The following is a 24,314-nucleotide window of genomic DNA, read 5'->3' as shown; positions in this document are numbered from 1 at the left end:
TCCTTGCTCAGAGAATGGAGGACATGCATCATGTTGGAGAGGGGGGAGAGCAGAGCATAACCATCTGTGTTGTCACTAAGCCACACTGTCCCGCAGGACACGGCCACTGCGAAGGGTGGAGGTGATGGTTATGGACAGGACAAAACCAAATAGACAAGGAAACCGAGTCTCCAGGCTGGCCACACACCCTCATTTCATCAGTGGGCAGTCAGACAGCATACTTCATCTCAAAACAGTCTACATCTCAAACGTAATTAGGAAATTTAGACTGGCATGAATATGTAATGTACACATTGCCCGGCAGATGCCTTCTTCATCTCACAGGCTGGTACCGACTTTAATTTGGAGGAAATCCATTTCCATACAAAGGTAACCAAGAGTGACAGGAAGTAGGAAGCCTACATCATTTATCTTCTGTGAACTTAAAAAAATATATTCAGTTAATTGCTTTTCTAGGAAGCTATTTAGTGGAATCATGGTGCTTTATCTTTCTGTTCTTATTTGAGGTATAAACAGTAATTTTAAAATGCCCATTGTGAAAATGCTATGATTAATCAATACAACTATTCAATCACTTACTTTAAAATGAAGTTCTGATCAATCAAAAATGGTTACTCTGTTCTAGTGGATGAATTCTCAACCACTATTCCAACTCCTAATACACAGTCTATTACTTGATATTCAAAGGGAGGTGTCTCTTTCCTTATCACTGACTAAGCCTCGGGCAGCAGCCACTGCTTTCCTCCCCTACCTGGCTTCTAAAACGTGTTCCATGTCTAGCCATCAGAGACCTCTGAACAAGCAGTTTCCAACCATTGTTATTTATTAAAGTTAATGGCAAACAGAAACTAAAATGTGTATGTTTTGGAAAACCAGAGCTGAAACTGTAACTTGCCAAACTCATTTCAATACCTGTGGGACCCATATTTTGTGACCATGGCTCTGCATCAGCCTTTTTCATAGTATTGTCCTCTTTTTTTCCTTGCCTGTATCACCTAGCATAAGTTTTTTTTTTTAATTTTACCAAGGATGATGCTAACGTAAAGCACTCTTTTCAAATCTGAAATTATCATTTTAGTAATTTCTTATTGTTCCTGAGCCAAAGACAGCTTCTCTATGATGCTAATGACACATAAGCTTCAGGAACACCTGAACACAGGTTCCTCCAAGGCTCCTGGAGGGGTCCTAGGAATGTATTCATACATATTTTTGTAAAAATTTCCAGTATAGGTATTTTCCTATTCTTTTTTCTTAAAGAGGATCCTAAGGATAGTATGAATCTTGGGTCCTATAAAACCTATATCTTTCCCTGTAAGTTAACAGTTCCCAACATCTGGATCTTGAACTACATGTTAAGGGCAAAACATTAATTGTGTTTTTGTTTTTTTTTGTGTGTGTGTGTGTGTGTGTGTGTGAACAAAAGAATCATTCACTACAATTGGAAATAAGATTTAGTGTGCCCGACCCTAGAACATTCTAGAATGCAGGTTTCAGTCATTCATTAAGTCCCTGTCTGTCACATAATGGTAGTCACCCTTCCAAGCAACACTCTAGGGAAGGGTCATTTAATGAGGGGTGGCTACAAGAAGGAAAATCTCAGCTATAACAATAAAAATACGTTTTTCATTAAACACAAAACTGAGCTGGAAAAAACCAGTCAAGAAGCAGGTGTATCAGTTAAGAAATTCCCTCAGGGTCTTTAACTTCAACATCAAACTGCACTGAATTTTTCTAAAAAAATCGTAACAAGTAATTAGGCATGGCAGCAGAGAGACGGCAGATGTTGTAAGGGAAAGAATGAAGAATTTATGAAGTATAAAATCGGGCAAAAGAAAAGATCCACCAATTCTCAGTTTTTAAAAATAACACAGAATATTTTTCTACTACAAGGATTATGAAGGTGAGAGAAGTTTCCTAGGGCTAGAAGTCCAATTTTAAATAATTTACTTTGGGGCTATGAGGGAAATTGCAAAGTAAAAGCTAAATGCTGGAGCCTGATTTATGCAACTCATGTAAATCTCTTGGAGACACAGATCACATCATGGATTTTAAAAAAATTTCTCACATCACATTACACCTCTTCATTGATTTTATTTTCTTATGAGGAATATACCTACACAAAGCCAAACTGCTATCTTTGCTCCTCCCTCGTCCATATGCCATTTTTACCTAACACTTCTTTTTAGCCTCCAAATTTTTCACACTGTCATTGTGTCTTGCTTCATAGCTAACCCCCGGAAAAAGGTACACTTAAGTAATGCAAGTTCCCTTCAGGTCATTTCTTCTGTAAATTTCCCTAAAAAAACATTCTCTACCTCACTAAAATTCACTGTCAGTACTGTTAAGAGGACACTTCCGTATAGGTAGTATCTGTGTAAAAATTATATAGGCATTAATATTTTCTAAATTGTTTGCCACCCTAAATTATTGTATTCCCTCCAAAAAAGTAAAAGCAAATATTCCCCCAAAATTAAAATAGGATGAGTTGATACATTCTTCAGTGTCTATCTTCCAATTGTGGAGTTCATAGGAATGCCCTGCAAAAGGGTATTTCTCTTGCAGCACTGCACAGAACAAATAAATGGTGTGTTTTGGAGTATTCAGTATAAAAGGTTAGGAAGGGACAGGCTGACTGGGTCAATGACACCACGCATGGGAGAAAAAAGACGCTTTTGGTATAAAAGCTCTAATTTCTCTTGGTATGCTATGACTATCTCTGGGATTTGTGATTACTCAATCAGTGTCATTCCCAATCTGGGGTTCCTGAAAGAGCATCCTGAAAGTGTCCATGTTATTTATGTCATACCCAAATGCCTAATGAAAACTGGACAGTTAACTGCACAAGGCTGTCCTGGCTGTCAAAAACTGGCTTTTAACCAGAGGGTTATCAACTCACTGGGTTACAAAGGAAATAAATAAATCATTACTTAATAAAACTGAAGTTTCTTTGGCACACACAAATCATTTTAACAAGGAATCAACTGGGATTAAAATTCTAAAAGAATTCCTAGTGGGTGGAGTCACCTCTGTTCAAGGATAAGCCATGCTTTGTTGGCCTCATAAGCTGTTTGATGATAACAAAAACCGAAGAAAGTGATGAATTCAGCTTGTCAGGGGGTATGTGTGTGCGTTTCATACAAACCTCTAAAAACATAAATGCTTGCAGAAGTCACATTTTGCATCTATTAATTCCTAATGAATGCTTTATAGTTTCCATCATAAATGAATAATCAAAAGAAGTTACTGGTATACATGCCACTTAATTTCCTCATTAGCACCTATGTAAATGTCTCAGAGTTAGAAAAAAAAAGTCTCTTTTAAGGGTAATGTGCTGATCTCCCACCTGGTGCACAGTGCTTTCTGAGATGATTGCTCAGAGGTGGTTAAATTCAGCTTTGTTAGAAATGTCAAATCATTTGTTGCATTTGGTTATAAAATCAGATTCTGATATACAAAGAATATTCCAGCCATACTGTTACTCCATCTTTTAAAAATAATAGATCAAAAATAAAAAAAATGAACAGTTCCTAAGTACAATGTCCTAGAACTCACAATTTATTTCTTAGTATACGATATCAGTGCAAAACAAAAAACACGTAGTCATTTTTCTTCCTCATGTTCTCTTGACAACTGTCTTCGATTTGGAAAATAATGTGAGATATACTTCTCTGAAAGAAAACTTCATTTTCTATCCAGATGTACTGTTGAGTGCCTAGTCATAGCCTCTTTGCTACCTCTGTGATTATATGGTTTGCTTGTTTTGAATTCTAATATGCCACACATCCAACCTACACATTTTGTAATGCAATAAACAAAATTAAAATGTAAACCAGAAGAATCTGAGCTAAAAGACTTCTCTCTCTTCCTGTAACATAAGATCATTTTTCAGGACAAGGAGAATGTTTACTTGATTAATATCAGTGAACCTGAGTCTTCAATGTTATAACATCAGATCAGAAGATCAGCTACATCTGAATATCCACCACACTCAATATTGCATCATTTAACAAGTACTCAAAAAATCATTGTGAGGTTTACTTGTGAAGTTTATCCATGAACATTTCAAAACTGACAAAAATGTTGAATTCCTGAACTCCTTCATATAAAAATTAACTTCTTAACATACTAAAATTATAGACTGCGAAGTACTTTTGTTTCTAGTATTTATCTCCATCTATGTTGGCTTGTTCCCCCAAAATAATATCCCTTCAACTATATTGAAGGAGGCATTCCTTCTTGAACTAACACAGATACATATACCCAAAAGCATTTGTTGGCATTTAAAAAATTCTGTTATAATCAACTTGAGATTTTCAGAAATCAAGACTTAAATGTACACCTTCCTTTCTTGATTGCTCCAAATCCTACCACATGAAGTCAGTCACACACTGATGGAACTGAATGTACCTCTGTCAGGTAGTCACTCAGAATGACTCGCAGACACTAAGCAGTACTGAGAAAAGACTCACCTCTCCTTGTTTGGGGATGCTGAACTTGGAAAGCTTGTTGGCCTTGGCTCTGGCAGACTCGGGCTTGGTGGCTGGGACTCCCCGGTAGGACGTGCAGTGCACGCTGGTTTCTGTGGATGACTTAAGCTTTGGAGACTCATCAGGAGCCTGATCTTGGCCATCCATTGGCCGCACATACGCGGTCGGTTTCTGCTGGACCAGGCTGGGTTTTGAAGCCAGAGAAGGAGGGAAGTTCTGAACACAGTGTCCGCTGCTGCTGTGCTTGGCTGCCATAGCAGGTGGCCTGTCCTGAGTCTGAAGACCCACCTCTACATTGCACACTTGTTTGGCCCGTGGCTGCTGTCTGCCCACACCATCTCCAAGCAAGGTCCTGAGAGAGCCCTGTTGTGCTGAGTTGGAAGAAGAAGAAGAGGAAGATGAGGATGAGGGGCTCGACACACAGTGATTAGGTTTTTTATTATGGTTCTTTGGGTTAGCAGATCTGTTCAAATCAAGCAACCTGTGGCCGTGCTTACTTGCTCTCTGTTGGCCATCAGATGGCGGGTGCCCAGCCTTCTGCCAGCCCATGGTGCCCCTCTTACTCTGCTGCACGGGGACAGCTGCTGGTGTGGAAGATGCAGCACTACAGACAGATGAGGGCTGGGTCTGGGCTCTTGAATCTGCAACAAAATGTTCATCGATCTTGTTCACGGGAGCCTGAGGAACCCCAGGTTTGGGAACGCCAACGAGATGACTCTGATTAGATCTATCAGTTAAAAAGTCTTTCATTTCATCATAATTGCCTAAAGTATTCTGGATCCGGTTGGAGAGTTCATCCCCCTTGTTAGTCTGGAGAAAGAAAACACAACATCCACCCCATTGTTAGAGACAACAGAAACTTGGGAAATAATGGGAAGGAGCCTTTACTGATCACAGAGCCACGTGCACAAAGAGAGACAAGATGAAATCAGAACCGTCATCTCTGAAGATGTCTGTCAGCACTCCACATCGCACCAGAACCAGAATGCTGGCAGCGGATGTGGGGTACATGAAAAGGAAATCTACCCTTGGCAATGTGTTGCAGCTAAAGAAATAAAAAAATGTACTATTGCAACTTCACAAAATGGTCTGGATTGAGGCTTTCCAGGATTGCATTTTCTTTTCTTTTCTTTTTTTGTAGTTCCACTAGAGGCTTTCTTGAAAATTCAGATTTGGCTCAAAATGTTCTGCCTCCAATTTCTAAATACATAGTTATTCTTGTCAGAAACACAGACTGAGAGGCAAAAGAAGTCAGAGTAAAACTTGAAATGAACATGGGGCTGAATGTGCAGAAAGCTCAGCCTGAACTATGCATAGCTCCACGCAGGGAAAGAGAGTAGGGAAATCTGGCAAGAGATCTCACTTTGGAAGAGAGGTGCTACTTCTGGCCTTTGGTATAATGAGAAACAGTCTAACAGTTTCTTTCTTATTAGCCCTATTAGGTACCTTGATCCTAGCATGATCCATGTGTGACAAATACGTTTCCTAATAGCTTAGAAAACTTAGCAAAGGGCATTACTTTCAGAATCAATGCACAGATGAGTTCTATATTATTGATAAAAATCACAGCAACCAGATCTCAATATTAAGCAAAAGTTACACTTTACTGAGGGCGTAAATGGTTCTATGGGAAAGACCCCATTCCTAGTGGCTGATCTGTCTTCCCTGCACTGAACAGGCAGAAAACTAACAGGAGCTGGGTTGGTCAATTCTCCTAGTCAAGACTGCCCTCACGGGGGCAGAGGTATGAGTGAGGGGTGAACATGAACAACTGAAAACCATCTACCTTGTAGGGTTCACTGAAGAGGGAGTAACTCGAATTAAATGTTCCATCATCCTGTTGAGTCTCCTGATTTCTTCTCTCTCGCTCTTTCCTCCGTAACACATTTCTATCTGGTTCATAGACACTGTATCAGGAGAAATAAAGGAGAACAACCACACACAAAAAATTTAAAGGCCAAAGCCCAGCTAACGTGCACCTGAGTGCAAAGTCTTACTCATGGACAAATGGCAATGATAACAAGAGCATGGATTGGATTAAAGCCGGTCTAATCAAGCAGTATGGGCTTGGGTGTCTGATAATTATGTTTTTCAAGGAGAAAAAAAATCTTAGGACAAGTTCCAACTAGTATTAGACCTCTCTGTCTGATCTGTGAAAGAGGAAATATCTAAGCAACTTTGACATGAGAAGACTAAAAGTAATCTCAAGGCAGGCGGTAATTACAGCGATGTGTAAACAGAAATTATGAGCAGATTTCCTCTTATGACACAGCCTCTGAGTGTTATATGGGAATACTTCTGTTCTTTTTTTTCTTTCTTTTTTTTTTTTTTTCTTGCATGGCTGTGTTTCTGTAGTGATTCTTTCATTAACTAGCTCCCTAAAGAGCTGTTAAAACTCCATGCTGCAGTGGTTTTCACAGTTAGGAGCCTTCTTCTGATCTCTGTTAATCAGTCAAGTCGTCAAACTACTACTGAATCAATTCTTCCTTCTGATATATTTGACACTATCACTCCTCCTAACTATGAAAAATGTGCCAGGAGGAAGGGGTGCAGGCAATGAAGAGAAAGAACGGAAATTGAATTATGGTGTGTCATCAAGAAACTCGGCCTTTTTGTGGAAGAAAATTAATATCTATTCTCCCAAAACACAATTATGAAGTGACCAGATGCCAGATAACTGGGAGGACTAAGGAAGAAATAGTGTTCCTTCCCCCTAATAAGGAGGCAATAAAGGGGCTAATTCAACTAATAATAAGGAAGTGACCCATTTGCCGAAGGCAGGAAGTACACTTGTTTTTTTTTGGCTCACTAGAGGAAGACATCTGGCTTCAATGTAGACAACAGAACATCACCAAAACTGGCATGTCCCTCAAAGTGAGCAGGGTCTTCACTCCCTAGGAGAAGCACTGAGTTTAAGGGACCTTATCATCATTTTGCTTAGAGCTGCCACTTGGTCTAGTGGGCAGATGCCTAAGCTGGGGACCAGGACAGCTACCTAATTATATGGCTCTCCCCCAACCAGCACCTGGACCATACCACCTCTCTGTACCACTGTGTCTTTATTATAAAACAAGGATGTTTCATGGTGACTCCACAATGGCTTCGGAATAGCTTTGGATGCCAATAATCCAATGTATTGCTTTTAAATGTTGTTAATAATGAAAGGATCTGTGGATTCCAATAAAATTATGAAAAGAGTGATTTTTTTAGCTAAATTGCCCTCTTGAGTAAAAGGACAGTTGTGTTATGCAGCTGTAGAGGACACAAATAAAACCATCGTAAAATAAATACTGATAATCCTCCCAGCTCTGTCTGTGTGGCCAGAATAGACTTTAAATTCGCTGTCTAAGGGGTGATGCTAAATATGCTTCTGGCAAGGATATGAGAGCACCTAAGGCATTTCATTTAAATTTAAGATTAGGGAATGTTAAAATACCCAGAACGTGTAGCCTATTAGCATTTTAATTCATCCTTAGTACATTACCCAAAGTTATTAGATTTGGGAGTCCAACCAGTGACCTTCATATAAAAAAGGAGGCTGAGACTGTGGCCACAGCCTTACTGAGAGGTCCCAAACACTGCAATCATAAGAACCCTCTGAGGTGGCTGGGATGACAGGGACATAAAGGACACATGAGAGGGAAGTGACACTCTTATTCATAGAACCAGGCTTCAAGAGCAAAGGAGGGGACTGCCTGTCTGCTTATGGGCATTTGCAATATGAAACCCCAGCTTTTGTGAACATTCCATGGATTTCAAATGAAAACTGCTCTGAGGACACAGGACTCATGCTGTGGATGGGCATGAAGTGGGCTTCAACCGAGAGGGGAATTCTAGTTTTGCAATGAGCTTGCTAACTTGTGCACCAATACCAGCACTTGTCAGAAAAATGGGCTGCACTGCATGCACTGAGCCTCTCCCTTCTCCAGTGAGCACAGACACCTGGGAAGCACCTGCTGTGCAGAACCCCATGCACAGGCACCTCTACAAACATGCTTGCTGCCTCGGCCACGGCAAGCCAACCAGACACACAAGACTAGTATAATGCACGAAGTGGCCTTATGAAATGTAGAGCAGGCAAGTGGACACTGAGGATGATTTCCAGGCTTCTGTGAAGGCCCCCATGCCCCAAATAATACCTCCTGCATCTGCTGGCTGACGACTGAAATTCCACAACTAGAGAATCATTCCTCTGGTTTAAGATGTCTTCACCCCTGTAAGAAATGCAGACCACAAGAAAGGAAACACTTTAAACCTGGTCAGCCCTTGGTGAGCATGAGTTTGTTGGGATTTTTCCCAAAGGCCAAGGGGAAAAGCCAAAGGACATCAGGGTCCAAAGGCGGTCCAAACAGGAGGCATGATGAAAAATGGAGGGACAATGTCAACTATAGCAATGAGAACAAATTTATAAACTCTACCTATTTTGCAACATTGCTTCAATGGTTAAGCAAAGGGAAAGGATAAAAGCCAACATCAACCAGGCAGATACCAGACTCTGCATTTCCGATGTCAGAAAGTCAGGATGGATCACTGCTAGATACAGCGTTACAGGGGACGCAGGTACTTCTCCTCCTTCTCTAAATCTCCCTCATTCCCAATCTTGAAGCCTAAAGATAACCAGAAGCACTCCAAGATGCAGACCACTAGCTAACACTCTCTAACGAGCTTCTTCCTGCACAGCCAACCTACAGCTTCTATTACTAAGGACTGAACACCCCCAGGGCCACCTACACATAATCTACTAGCAGAAACACACTAACCTTCTTCTATGGGGCCCCAGGCTTGTGCCATGAGGACCCTCCACACCATCAGAGAAAAACAGAATGACTGACCAACAGTGACAATCACCCCCAGTTTCTCCATAGCAGAGAGAGGCAATGCTTCAATGCTTTCTCCTTCCTTGGTAGGCAGTTCTGTAGCCTCCACAGCTTTCAGCCCTCCTAACCCACCCACTACTTGTCCTTAACTAGAACCACACCCCTACGTATCATGCCAGGCCTAGGAGGCTGAAATGTCACCTGCCTAAAGTGAATGTCATTGTAAAAGAAAGATTGGCCTTGCATTCCCCATCTCCCCCTAAGCATTTGAATTTTTACTCTTTTCCTAACACTAAATGTTTTGACTCATAAAGACAGTACCTTCTCGACAGCGAGCCCGCCAGTCCACTAATTACCAGTGAAATCTGTGCAGGTTCTCATAATTGCAGAGAGTGTCTGTCTTTTGATCTCTTGCCATTAAAACTCAGCGCTCTTCTCTCCTCTGCCATTTGCAAAACGAGGACCATATCATCTGCTTCAGAAGCAAAGGAACCTTTCCCCTGACATGTTTAAAGTCAGGTCAGCTTCCCTGGGGATGGTTGACCTAAGGTTGTAAAGAATTCCAATTCCTGGCATGGCAATATACACGTTAGCCTCAGTAAGAGCCTCATGTTACAAGCTTTTGTTTCTTTGTTACTAGCAGATGGTAAAATCTTTATCATCTGTGAAGTTGTTCCTTATTTCCGTGAAAATTACAACAATCACACTCCTCGAATGTATGTCACCAAATGTATTTATTTATTTTGCATGAATGTGGAGGCAGCCAACTGCTACAATATTATTTATTATTTATTGCAGATGTATAACATTCCCAGAAAATGAAGCTTTTTAATCAACTTTTTAAAAGACTTACTTTTAGAATAAAAAAACAGACAATGCAAAAAATCAATAAAAACATTTCTGATCATTTCCCATTTATTTATTTTTAATCTGTAAACTGGAGTATTCTGTAGGGCTCAGGTGAAAGCCAATTACCCTGGCTAAGTAGGAATAGAAGTCCAAACATGGAATTATCATGATTTCCAAAATTAATGCACTTTTTGTCACTTGGTAACAACATGGATCTCAATAATAGTAATACTTTTGAGCCTGATGGCTTCTCTCTTCCACTGAGCTCAAAACATGTCACATATGTGTCCTTTAAAAATCCTTACCATGTCCACTGGAGGAAAAGATGATGGATGTTACTACTAGGTTAACTTTTTTAAAGATCAAGGAACTTGGGATAAGAATTTGATCAGCAAAACAATGTCATAAAGACAGCACTGCATAGAAGGAACAATAATATTCAAAGTACTTTCTTCATGTCTATCCAAGAAGGAGGAGCCACCCATGAGCAACGAAGTGGCCACACTTCCTAAACCCTGATATCTACAAGCCCAGTGATATTAGTGAACATGAGCCCCACCAAAGCAAACAGGACAAATGAAACAAAGAGAAGCTATTTCTCATTCAGAGAGAACTAAAAGGAGGATTTTAGAATAAGGCTGGGCTATTATAAGTTTTTAAATTCCCAAAACAACAAAAAACAAAAATTAGTCTCTTTGCACAGCACACACTCCAAAAGGATAACAGAACAGTGGGATAGAGGACAGATGAGTGAATAATGAAACTAAAGATTCTACAGTAAGCCAGCTAGGGCTGGTGCTATCACCATTTTCATCAGCAGCTACCCAGTCATCAGCCGGCCCCAGTCTCTGCCCTGGCTGCCCTACAGGGTGGAGGAGGGGATGTGCTGGAGCTGGTGCAGCCCGTGCTTCCAGCTGAGCCCCGGCTCTGACCCAGTGACCCAGCTGGCCAGGACAGCCTGCTCTCCTCCCTCCTGCACTGATGCATAAGCAACGCTCGCTCCAAACAAGCTGCAAGTCCCGTGAGGAGGCTCGCAGCCAAAGGTACATACAGCCGAGGGCACCCCTTGATGGGAATCACAAAGAGTTCTCTTCTTTAACAAGAATGGTCCTGCCTCCTGAGGTAGGGGTCTAGCAAACAACTGATTCAAGGAAAAGGGAATGAATAACCTCTCACCTATCTTTTGAAGAAGGTTACCATGTTCTCCATGTTTAAAAAATAACATCCTCTCCAAGTAACACAAATATAGTTCACTTCAGTCCCAAAGCGTTTCCTGAATGCCACGGTACTGGTATTGGATGCTGAGGAGGCCATCAGGGCTGTGACTGGCCTCTCCTGCTGCTGAGAGGCTAGTGGTCTAGAGGCCAAGGGGGCCGAGGAGGCAAGGACCCGGCCAGGGCCAAGCAGCTCAGGAAAGGAGCACAGTGCATCCGGGTTGCTTCCTGCAAGAGACCACCTGACAGAGGTTCTGCAAAAGGGCAGGTCGAAGGCAAAGAGCTTAAAAGGTACAAGATTCATAAATTAGTATTGTGTGGCCATGAGAGTACCTGGAGGTGTGAGCCATGCCCTCCCTGAGCTTCTCCTTTAAGCAGATGGAATTCCACATTTAAAGTTTCGTTTCTTTGCTCCACTGCTAACCTGTGTTGCTGCCTCCCCTTTAATGAGTTGCCTGATTCCTCCCTACAAGCAGCTTTGGTTTGGAGTGAATAAATTAAGGGAGGCTGCAGAGGGAGGAAAAGGGTGCCCAGACGCACACTCCTTGTCTTTAGCTTGAGTCCAGACTGGCCTTGACCACTCCGATCACAGAGGAGACACTCATTTCAGTCATGGGACATGTACAGCTCCAGGACATGCTAACTTGCCCCTGGCACAGGGACCAGCAGCCAGAAGGGCAAACAGGAAGAAGAACCGGTAGTAAGTGGCAAGGAGAAGAATGTCTGGCAGAAACCCTCCTCTTTGGAGCAAATCAACAACTGAATATAATGAAAGAAACTCGATCAAACACTTTGCAACTATGACAACTGCTTTAAATGTAACTAGTCAAACTACTTAACAACTCCAGTTATTTATAAAACAAATGATAAAAGATGAGTAATCTTAAAGTCAGAGAAAATCAAGGCTATTGAAGTATACTTGCAGATTTCCTCCTTCATCTACAGACAGAGCTGGCAGACCGAAAGACAGAAAGGTGGTCAAGAGTGAGCAGGTGACAGAAGCTAGCCGGGCGGAGCGAACATGGGGCTGGAGTCAGAGCTTGGTAAAGAGTCGAGGATCCTCCCAGCTGGAGTCCTTGAAGACCCTGGACTGTTGTGTCCTCTGTGCTGGTGCTGTTGGTAGTGGGGGTGGGGGTGGAGGCGCGGGTGGAGAGTGTCGTGGTGAGGCTGGTAGTGGTTAAAGTTCTGCTGAGGAGTGAGGACCAGTCAACAATGCATATAACAAACCCTTAAATCCTGAAGCACGCTACTATGTCCCTCCTCACTTACACTTGACTTTTCAAGTCAAGTGACACCAGTTTCTATGCCTGCTCATTCTTCTCCCTTAACAGCATCATGCCATTAGCTTAGCATCAGCTCTCTAAGTGTGACCCCACAGTATAATTTCTACCATGGACACTTCAAACAGGTCAGTCCAGCCTTACTTGCTAGTGTCTGATCACAAAGGTTATGTCAACTTAATTCAATCTCAGAACTCTCTGAGAGCAATTTCCTATCTCTGCCTTAGGGCTGACAATCTGTCCTATAAGAATGGGAATAGAGTTGAGGGTGGTTTGTGCCATAATCACATCTCCTGTGGGGAGTCACCAAGTAATGAACATCCACAGACAAATTCAGCCCACAAATATTCTAAACCAAAACAGCCTTTTGGGGTGACCTGCACCATTTCCCCAGACCCATCAAACCCATATTAAATTTTACTAAAACAGCAACTACCCTTTCTTCCGATGTGCAGCCACCATACAAAGCACTTCATAGGCATTATTTCACTGAACGATCTTAAAACCCCAAGAGACATGATCCCCATTTACCAGTGAAGAAACAAGAAGCGCTGAGGTTAACTAACTTGTCCAAGTCCCCCAGCCAGCGAGTGACAATGCTTGGGGCTGAAGCCAGGCAGTCTGGCACCAGAGACTGAATTGTCAGACTCTGCTTCACTGGCTCCCCAGGGACCTTGTTCACTGACAGGCTTTAACAAATGGTACCCCCATCCTTTGCTAGTAAATGCCAGGCAGAAGGGTGTTAATTTTCAGATCAGGACAGTTTCAGTCCATTCCTCTAAGATCTGGTAAGCCTCCTTGGTTGATATACATTAACTTTAAGAATTCTTCTAAAACCTATAAATATAACTGGGATAAGCACCTCAAATGAGTCAGCACTAGCAATTAACTACGACTCCAGTCCCTGAATTCTCTACAGTGAATTCTGTAAGAATTATGGAATACCATAGTAAGTAGACTTTAAAACGGGACTAGCACAAACAAGCCACTTTGGCAATGTGGTCCAGGACACTTACCAGTTCTTTACTGGCCATTTATTGAGTCCCAACTCCACTTCTAACTCAGTGGAAATGATGACTGTATCAAACCTCTATCGTAAATATACTCCAGTGTGTTTTTGGAGAGGTGACAGATAAATGACAGCTTTGCATTTCCAAGGGTTAAACGCTTTTCCCCAGGGACCCTAAGTCTTGGTGCAAGGAGAACAAGTGTCAGGTTCTAATGGAATTGTTCCATGATAAATAAACCACTAGGCTGTATGACAAGCAGTTTTCAAAGAGGTTTTCCATATAGTATAAACAGCAGAAGTTAATTTGAGTTTCTTAACAGGACCTTTTTCCTTTACAATATAAAAGTGCCTGGGGATGAAGCAATTACTCTGATTTACCATCTTTCCCTTGTTAGAATATAAAGATGCAGCAAAGCCTCACAAAAGCAATAACTCAACCAAAGGAGACCCACCTGCAAAATCCCTACTATGCTAGTTCAGAGAGCTCCCTGCTAGCCAGCAGTGCAGAGCGGGCATCCATGATGATGTTTACTCCCAAGTCTTTTCATTTCAGAGCCAATAAATTATCTTTCCTCCACCAAATTCTCAGTTTAATTTCATTTCCACTTTACAGCATCAGTTTCTGAACCACAGCTCCCAGGAATTTTAAAGCCATACAGAGGAAGGGTCACATTTTATAGCATGCCTATGTTTTAGCTATGATGCCCTTCCATTACAACCCCTGTGGGGCCACCCAGGGTCACGGATGTGGTGCCTTAAGTCAGAGGGCAGAAGAGTGACGAGCTCTCCCATATACCTTCCTGACGTCCACTGGGTCAGGATCCCGGACACAGAAAGCCCTGAGACCCCCAACGTTAGCCATTAAAGAATGGCTCGTGCTCTTCCTGAATCCATCTCCTTAACTTCTTTCCCTCGCAGAACCACTAAGGAGATATGCACCATCTAGTTGACATGGGACTCCTGAAAAGGAGCAAGAGCCAGCTTGGCTACTGCTTGCCGTCTGCTGGACTGAATCAGCTTACCTGAGAGGTACAGAGCTAGCCCAAGGTCAGAAGGAAGACAAGCAGAGCGAACTTTAAGGAAAGGAGAGTGGAGGCATGTGTGTGTCCTCAGACACCTTTCGGTGCCTAGGCAATCTGACAGGCCGACCATCAGGGTCTCCCATGCAGAAAACGAGGTGGAAATGACTTAACAGACTTACTAATTTATCCAAGAGGGAAAGAGACCCTGTTTGGAAGAAGAAAATGACCATGTTGGTACAGGGCAGTTCATCAGGTTAGCTAGTAGTCTTGGTGGGTGAAGTGTGTAAGGAAGAAGGAAATAAGACAATAAAAATCCTCAGGATCTGAAAGAGAACACAGAATCTGCCTGAGAGGAGGTCACCAGGAAAGCAGGGCTGGGCATGAGACGGGGCTCGGCTCCCTGGTTCCAGGGGCACAGACGTCCTACCCCCACCGCCCCCACCTCACCTGCTGTCTCAGGCCTTTCCACCCCTTCCTCCTCCCTCCACCCTAGCCTAGTCCTCCCAACCGGACACTCCCCCAACAGCCCCATGGATGCCACTTTCTCCTACTTAGCCGCCATCCTGGTCTCAAATGCCTTTTTCCCATCAGCAAATAAACCCATTCAAGGACCTCCTAACTGTAAAAAGGAGGAAACGCTAGGTCCTCCCGGATCCTCTGCCCTCTTCTGCCCTTTGCTTTTCAGCAGCCACCGGTGCCTGCAGAGCCATCTACACTTGCTGTCTCATCGACTCCTGGTTTTCCTAAACGCATGGGATCTGGCTGTGCTGTTCATGGCAAGGTCGCCAGTTCCTGGACACTTTCCACTCCTTAACTGTCTGCACAGCTAACATTGCCTTTTGAGAGACTTTCTTCCCTCGACTCTGTGGTGTGTGCTCCTGGCCCACCTCCTGGCCCACCTCCTGCCCCTTGGGCTCTTCCTGAGGCAGCTTGGCATGCTCCGTCTCCCACACCCCTCCTTTGGAATTTGTTGTCACTCGGGGTTCTGTGCGGAATCTCATGTCTAGCCTGGTCTCTCCTCACGTGACAGCAGTCTTCCTGGGTGCGTTCAGGTGCCACCTTTACATGGATGATGTGCAAGGCTCCAAGACTCACCAGATCTCCCCTCTCAGGTCCAGGCCCAGTCCACCAGCTACCCATTTGGTCTTCTCCAGTCAGGTGTCCCACGGACATGCAGGGCCCGGCAGGGCTACACACAGCTCAGCACCCTGACCCCAGCCTCTGCTCCACCTCTGTGTCTCTCTGGGTGGACGGCACCACCACCCACCCAGCTGCTTGGATCAGAAACATGGGCACCATCTTGTTTCTGTTGATTTTCCGGCCGCTGCCCCCACATCCAGTCACTTCCTCCATCCTGTCAATACCACTCACAACGGTCCAACTCCCTTCTCCACCGTCACCTCCACAGTGGCTCTCTCCCGGTCCCTCGCATGGCCTCCTACAGGGTTTCCTGCTGTTCTCCCTGCCCCCGTCCAACCGCTCCTACACAGTAAAGTGGTGTGTCTGAAATGCACTTCGGTCATGTCACTGCCCTGATCCATCCTGACTTGAACAGAATCCAAATCTGGCATCCGTCACCCCAGAGGACCCGGCCCGTTTCTCTGTCCAGTGTCAGGCCTCAGTCCCCCGACTCTCTATGCCAGGGCCTCTCTCTGCGCCCAGATGTATGCTCTCCACCTGCCTACCTCCTCCTGCTCCTGAAGGTCTCAGCTTACTGATGCTTCCCTCCCAGGAATAATTCTGGCCACACTCAATATATCAGTCTGACCAGGGCACCCTTCACATGTCCTGTGTAGACCCCTACCTCCTCCCCCATAATCATATTTCTTATACTAATTATGTGGATTCTCCATTAAATGGTTAGTTCCACAAGAAGAGGGCCTGTGTCTACTTTCAGGAAAACTGTATTCTTCCTAACACAGAGTAGGCACTGAAAATAATACTTTAAAATATTCTAAAAATACAAGTAAATGATTCTTTAATTTTTCCTACTTCATTTTCAAAATTTAGCCTATGCACATACCACAATTCTAACAAACAGAATAACAATCCATTCAGATCCTGGATCCTAAAGTGGTCTTTATGGTTATAGAAGATAATAACATATTTAGTGTTATTTAATACCATTAATATAATGACTCTGATTATGGAAATCATAAGAATAGTAATATTGAACTGTCTGGTACTGGAAAATTATGAAGAAAGTTTTATCATCTTACTCCTCTCAACAAACCTCTAATGTAGCCCTTATTTGCGTAAAACACAAAATTTTAGGAAATGAACATGTAAATATGAAAATGAAATGAAATTTGTGTGCCATAAGCATTCTTATGTTCATTTTACATATAAAGGCCTCTCTTCAATGAAAGAGTAAGGCTTAGAAAACTTAAACGATTTTCCTAAACATTAATTGTGGGAATCATAATTCTAAGTGTCATGGAATTTCTGGATATTAAAAACAATTTAGAATATTTAAATAATACATTTTTTTATCCAGAACATATTCAATTGACACTTACTATATACAAAGTGCCAGGTCGACATGAAAAAATGTCCATGTCCCCCACTTCAACACAGAGACTCTTCAGGACATTTTTCTAACTTCTCACGATGAAAACTCTGTAGTCAATTAAGCCTGATTTAGAGGAAGATGTTAAGAATTATGAATTATTTGGACTCCACAGTTCTATAATTCATTCTGTGCTAGTGACACTAAAGATGATTAATTCTAAATATCCGTATAACGCAGTGTCAGAAAACCAAGGGGTCTTCCTATGGCTGATAAATCACTCACAAGTTCCCAATTTTAATGTGACACGTAATCTATCATAAAAGTGTTATTTGATCCCTGGAACATTAGGAATATTATATATTATGGGGCTGCCTACACATGATGATAGTTATCATAATTCTTTAAGAAATGTTATAAAGAGAACAGTCACTAAGTTTATTCTGACAACATATTTGTTTCACGTTATCTTAAAATGTCTTCACCCCTCCTCCCCTTCTCCTCCCCTCCCCTCTCTCCCCCTACTCCTTACTCTGCCTCTTTTTATGTTTCCCATATAAACTCATCCACGACAGAGTAAATCCAGCAACACAGGCAATACAGGCTGCTCTGTGATATTAAGAGAAATTTATTAATGTGAAGGAAGCCTAGGCAGAAGGCTCTTCTTTTGCAAAATGCTGCGCACAAAACAAGGCTTAGGTGATAATCTAGGTGGGCAGGCTGCGCTGTTAGTGGCACTTAGTACAGAGACAGAGGAACAAATATCTCACTTCTCTCCTCATCTTTGATCTCTGCCAATTCAAAACCAATCAGCCTCCTGCTGAGTCAGGAGGAGTCCAGTCTGTGGGCTTCTGTCTTGACCTCCCAGTTTTCTGGGCTCTTAGGGGTCTCTGTCCCCTGGGCTCTAGAGTCCACACCTCTGAGAATTAGCTGGAAGCAAGGTCTGGCTCACAGCGGACACTCAGTGACCATTTGTTGAATGAATGGGTGGGTGGGTGGATGGATGAGTGGGTGAATCACCAATGTTCGTATTTACCCACCCCCTCCTTTCACTGAACAGCCAGTCTGAAACTTTTCATTTATAGTGGGATAACAATGTCCCTCGGAAAGGCTTTACTGAATTGCCAAAGCCTTCCAGGAACTCTGAACTCCACTCTCCTGGCTCCAGCTTTATAGGCTGTCCTTTCCTCTTCCTTGTCTATCCTGCCACCAAATCTCTCCTGCCTTATAATTTCATCGGTACTTTTTTGGGCTATTGTGTGAAACTGCCTCCTTATCTTTCACTTAGTCAAACTCTGTTTGCTGTTTGAGATTACGATTCAGTATATTCACTATTTCTTTTCAAGTATTAAATTTGGAATTTTTGATAAAAATGAATTGTTCTTCAGATTATAATCTATGTTAAGCAGTTGTCTCTGACTAGTATTATTGTCTTATAACATCAATCTTAGGCATATACATATTCTCAAACATTAAAAGCTATGACTAAAAGTATCTCCTTATACTATGAAAATATTGGTAATTCTGCAAATTCAATGTGCATGTCCTATCCATGTCAATTATTTTATCAAGAACATTAAGTTCACAAAAGAATAATAAATGTGATGACTACACATTTTCACTAACAATTAATTATGCGAAGCAAACCAAACTGAAACCATTTTTACCTACTCAATCAGAAAATACTTTTTCAAATGAATTGGAAAAATTCAATCCTGGGTGAGTGCTGGGTGACAGTGGTGTCTCTACATGGCTGAAAGGAATGTAGATCAGTAGACTATTCCTGAAAACAACTTCGCATTTTGTAATACATATTCAGAACCTTTTAAAATGATCTTTTATTACTTTGCTAGCATCTCCCTAGGAATCTGTCCAGAGGAAATGGTCAGAAATGCAGATTTATGCCGACAGATTTTCACCAGAGAACTGTGTATGAGAGGGGGAATTAGATGCAACCTAAAGTGCAATAATAAAAAATAATCACGTCATTATTTATGTTGTAGCCATTCAAACTCATGTATTTCAACAACATTTAATGATACAGGAAATGCTCATAAGAAAATGGAAAAAACAGGCTAAAAATTGTATAAGCAATATGATCAAAGTTTTGTTAAGATTATGCAAAAGCATATTTGTGTGTGTATGCACATGTGCATGTATGAATATATGTGACATACATACATAGAAAAATAATCTAAAAGAATACCAAGATAGGTTATCCTGAGAAATAGAAAAAATGAATTTTTTTTCTTTTGTATTTACTTGGCATGTCTGATTCTTTATATTAAAGTTATTTTTCTTCATATATGTCAGGATGGATACTCTAAAAAAAACAGAAAATAACAAGTGTTGGTTATGATGTGGAGAAATTAGATCCCTTGTGTACACTAATTGTTGGGAATGTAAAATGGGTACAGCAACAATGGAAAACACTATGGTAGTTCCTCAAAACATTAAAAATGGAACTACAATATGATTCAAATTTCTACTTCTGAAACAATAGAAAGGGAGGTCTCAAAGATATTTTGTTCATCCAAGTTCACAGCAGTACTGTTCACAGCACCCAGGTAATGGATGAATGGACAAAGTGTAGTCTATACATGCAATGGAATATTAGCCTCAAATGGAAGGAAATTCTGATGTGTGCTATTTCACTATGGGCTGATCTGTGTCCCTTCAAAATTCAAATGCTGCAGCCCTAACCACCTGTACACCTTGGGATGTGATTCTATTTGGAGACTGGGTCTTAAGAGGCAAATAAGTTAAAATGAAGTTAATCTGATCTGACAGGTGTCCTTCTAAGAGGAAACTCAGACTCCGAAAGGAGACATGAGGATGACTGTGCATAGAGAGAAGACTACGTAAAGAGGCAGTAAGAGAGCTGTCTGCAAGCTGAAGAGGGAGGTCTCAGAAGAAATCAGACCTGCCCACACCTTGATCTCGAGCCTCCAGCCTCCAGGACTGGGACAATAAATTTTTGTTGTTTAAGCCACCCAGTCTATGGTATTTTGTTATGCAATCCTAACAAACTAATGCATGAACATGCATGGACCCTGAAGACATTATTCTAAGAGAAATAAACCAGTCACAAAAAGATCAATATTGTATGATTCCACTTACATGACATACCTGGAGTAGTCAAATTCATAGGGCTATCAAGTGAAAGAGTGGCAGCCAAAGGCTGGGGGAAGGAGAAATGTGGATTTGCTTAATGGGTATAGTTTCAGTTTTGCAAGAAGAATAGTTCTAGAGATGAAACAACAGTGGGAATACACCTAACACAAATGAACTGTACACTTAGAAATGGTTAAAATGATAAATCCTATGTTGTGTGAATTTTACTAAAATTTAAAACAATTGAAAGAAAGTTTGGAGTTCAAACATTATTTCTCAATTATATTACACATTTTGTTAATGTTTAAGATAAGCAAATACTATATATTTAACTTCCCTCACCAGTTATCAACACTAAAGTGACAATAATCTACAAGTTTACCCAGTTTTGCTCCCCATGCAATCTTCTCCCTATTAGTAAATGGAAAATCCATTCTTCCAATTGGCCAAAAGCCCTTGAAGTCATCCCCATAAAAGAAAGGAGAGGAAGCTAAAATGATCTGTGATCTGTGTGATAATGGATTAGAGTTAGAGACATTAACATGAATTTATGTGTAGCTTAATACAGAGATGGACACATATAGAAACATGCATATATATGTGTACATACACAGGCTAGTATCCACATACACGTCCTTGCTAGGTCAGCTGAGAGAGCCCAGAAACATTGACACCTGGGTGCAGCCAGACCCAATCCCTGGGTTCTGACACTGCTCTCCAAAGTAAGGAACCAGAGCTTTGCAGAGAAATGGCTGAATTCTAGGTCTGGGGCAGGAAATATACAAGATAGGTCTGAAGCAACCTGTAGTGCCAGAAAGCAAGAAAATGCTCAGAACAATATCACCACCACCAAATGATGGATGGGCATATATCAAAGGGATATGTGAGCCAACTGAAAGTTTCCAGTGATCAAAGCTGAAGCAATTTGAGCAAAAAATAAAGTCGTACTAGAATAGAATCCAAAGTATAAAAGAAATATCCATGAGTTCATACTGATGTATATATGCTACATATATGTAGTGTATGTACATACATATATGTATGTATATTTACACATCTGTATATATGCTTACACATATACATATCTATAGTGCATGTATATGTATACATATATGTGTGTATGTACTCCAAGCAAGTTATGTAGATGCTTCTAGGGAAATGAAGCGTAACTCCACACTCCCAAAGCATGCAACTACAAGCAAGGACACAAAACTCACAAACATAATACTGAGTGAAAGAAGCAATACTATATAATACTGTTTGTATAATGAACAAAAACAAGTAAACATAAAATGCAGTGTTGGAGTTCAGGATGATGTTTATCTCTGGAGTGTAGGGAAAGGATAATCCCAAGAAAGATTTCTAAAACTCTGGCAATATTCTGTTAAGCTTGATTAATGATCTATGTTCTGTCAATGATCTAATCAACTCAATGAATTAAAGTTGACCACTACCTCATACTATGCATGAAATCAATTTCAATTCAGGGGGAAAAAAATAACTTGAAATTGATTTTGATGTAATGTAGGATCAGTGTCACTTTTTTTTTCCATATGGCAAGCCAAGTGACCCAGCACTATTAGCTGAAAAGACAATTATTTTCCCATTTCTCAACAGCACCAACCTTTGCCATAAATCAAATCTTTATACATATGTGGTTCTGTTCTTGGACTCTCTTTTCCAATTCTATTTGCCTATCTCTGTGCCAATGCTGTATGTCTTCATTACTTTATAATAACGTCTTGATATTTGGTGGAATAAATCCTACAACATTACTCTTTTTCAAAATAGGCCTAGTTTTCTTGATCCTTTGTATCTTTCATACATATTTTGGAATCAGCTTGCCTAGTTTCACGTAATGCCACACACAATTGTTGGGAGCTAGTCTGGGAACAAGTAAGCATATCTTTGCATAATATCATATCCATATTTCCTCCCTTGCCAAATATGGAAGCATAAGGATGGAATCAATGTTACCAAGAGCCCCCACTCCATTGACACATTATGAACATGTGATATGAGCAAGAAATAAACCTGTACTGTTAAAAAAAAATTCTGTAGCCTTGGAGTAGGAGGAGGGATTAAATGTAAAAGATTTAAGATTAACTCTGGATTATTTTAAATATCTGAGCTACAACATGCTTGTGGCATGCATACTCACACACACAAAAGTGAGATACATGAATCATTAATTCAGTATGAAACATATGAGTTACTTGTAACTCTCTGAAATTAACTCAAACCATTTACCAGATGGTAAATGCTGGAAATAAATTTTAAATATGCAAAAAAATACTATCTGACGTTTATATGAAACACAGAGTACCAAATTGTAACTTCATGCTTTTATTTTGAGAAGAGGAAACAACACAGGATTTTTATTCCTAATATCAGCTTTGACTGATAGCCAATTCTGATTTGCAAAAAGGTCTATGTTTTGTCAGCAAATCAGCATTTCCCAATTGTGTTTTTTATTGGACAATAAAAGCCATATGGGCTAAGATTAATAAAAAAGATGCAAATTCTTACAATACAATAAGCCCCTAAATTTTTTAAGAACCTCTGCAACAGCTTTTTGTGTATATCAAATTAAGATTTACTGTATAATAAAATTATGCAGTGATAATATACAACCTTTTTCTAAAGTCATATGATTCTTCAGCATTTATCCTTGTTTCACTGCAACACATAAATCATGCCAGGGAATTCTCACCATACATATTACATAGGGCACAGGATTATTTTCATTTAATTCTCAATTAGAAGGGAAGCAGTCACTTGTTACTTTAGACTGGCAAATCAATAGCAAATGCTTGTTCTAAGATTGGTTATCACTCTAGTCATACAAGTAGCTTGAAAAACTGAAATATTAGCATTGACAAAGGGATTGCTCTATTTGTTTTCCAAAGGCTTTCCTGCATGACTCTATACTTAGTTCTACACCAAGGAAATCAGTTTTCTTTATTCAACTTATCCATCAGAAAACACATATAGAAACAATGACTTTATTGGGACACATAAAAGTATGTTGAATAACAATGTGAGATGAAATGTAAATGTAAAATGGAATTACATAAAAAATATATACATATAACAATAGAATTAACATACATGTGAATATAGACTTAAATGCAAAAAAAAATTAAGTATAGAAATTAAAACTGACATCAGTGAAACAAACTTACTTCCTTCAGTTTTTCAAATGCACCAATCTCTTTTCAATTAAGATTTATTTAAAAATCATTAGTTTAAGTAGCTTTTCCCCTTACAATGAAAACTCATAGAAACCTAATTTTCCTTTTTGTTTTTTTATCTGTAGACACTAAAATGTCCACAGGTATGATAATGCTGGCATATTTATATCAGAATATCAACTAAAAAAAATTTCTCTTTAAAACAAAGAGTCAAGTGACTCTCAGAAAAAAATTACACTTTCCCTAACAAAGAACCAAGAAATATAGATGTCTAACTTTTGGATCTAATACAGAGAAAAGAATGTCCTAAAAAAGTATGCACTGAATACCAAGTTAGAAAGCAACATAATACATTGATCTAATTACTACTCAAGTTCCCCCATTCCATCAAGGTCACTCAGGTTCACTATACATGAAGCATTACATGTCACCCACATTAATTGCCTCATGTGAGTTTCCTGATGATGGGTTGATGAGTTGATGGGTATTGTGAAACACAAAGTCCTGGCTCTAAAAAGTCAAGTGTGATCAAGGAAAGGAGTCAGATTCTTCCTTGTCCCAGTGTCCGTTCCCCTGGGGACCATCATGTCCCCCAACCTGAGCCTCCTCAAGGTTATCAACAAGGCAGTGCACTGCTCCACAATACCACTCATAAGCAATACACACCTGTGTGCCAACCATGTCTCCTCCCTATTGCTGTGGTTCACTTCCTCCATTCCAATTTTAGCCTTCAGGCTCTTATGCAATCACATGCATGCACACTGTGGACATGCCTGGAGGATGCTCAGGCTGAGAGCCAACCTTACTTTACACCAACTC

At 40.8% G+C, this 24,314-nt stretch overlaps 1 protein-coding gene across 4 annotated transcripts in view; it reads right to left on the bottom strand.

The window, feature by feature from the left end:
• AFF3 (ALF transcription elongation factor 3) overlaps nucleotides 1-24,314 on the bottom strand; it is a 507,786-nt gene that overhangs the window by 417,036 nt on the left and 66,436 nt on the right. For 3 of the 4 annotated variants that reach the window (XM_036879973.2, XM_057496944.1, XM_036879974.2), the window contains exons 3-6: nucleotides 8,627-8,701; nucleotides 6,274-6,394; nucleotides 4,985-5,297; nucleotides 4,470-4,858 (exon numbers count right to left, since the gene is read on the bottom strand). In XM_036879973.2, coding sequence (XP_036735868.2) covers nucleotides 4,470-4,858; nucleotides 4,985-5,297; nucleotides 6,274-6,394; nucleotides 8,627-8,701 — 898 coding nt within the window. Of the gene's footprint in view, nucleotides 1-4,469; nucleotides 5,298-6,273; nucleotides 6,395-8,626; nucleotides 8,702-24,314 lie in introns of all 4 variants that reach the window. The other variant, XM_036879976.2, reaches the window with a different exon arrangement.

Source organism: Manis pentadactyla, chromosome 2 (genome assembly GCF_030020395.1).
Source record: "Manis pentadactyla isolate mManPen7 chromosome 2, mManPen7.hap1, whole genome shotgun sequence".
NCBI lineage: Eukaryota > Metazoa > Chordata > Mammalia > Pholidota > Manidae > Manis > Manis pentadactyla.
This window is presented reverse-complemented; position numbering and strand designations above follow the sequence as displayed.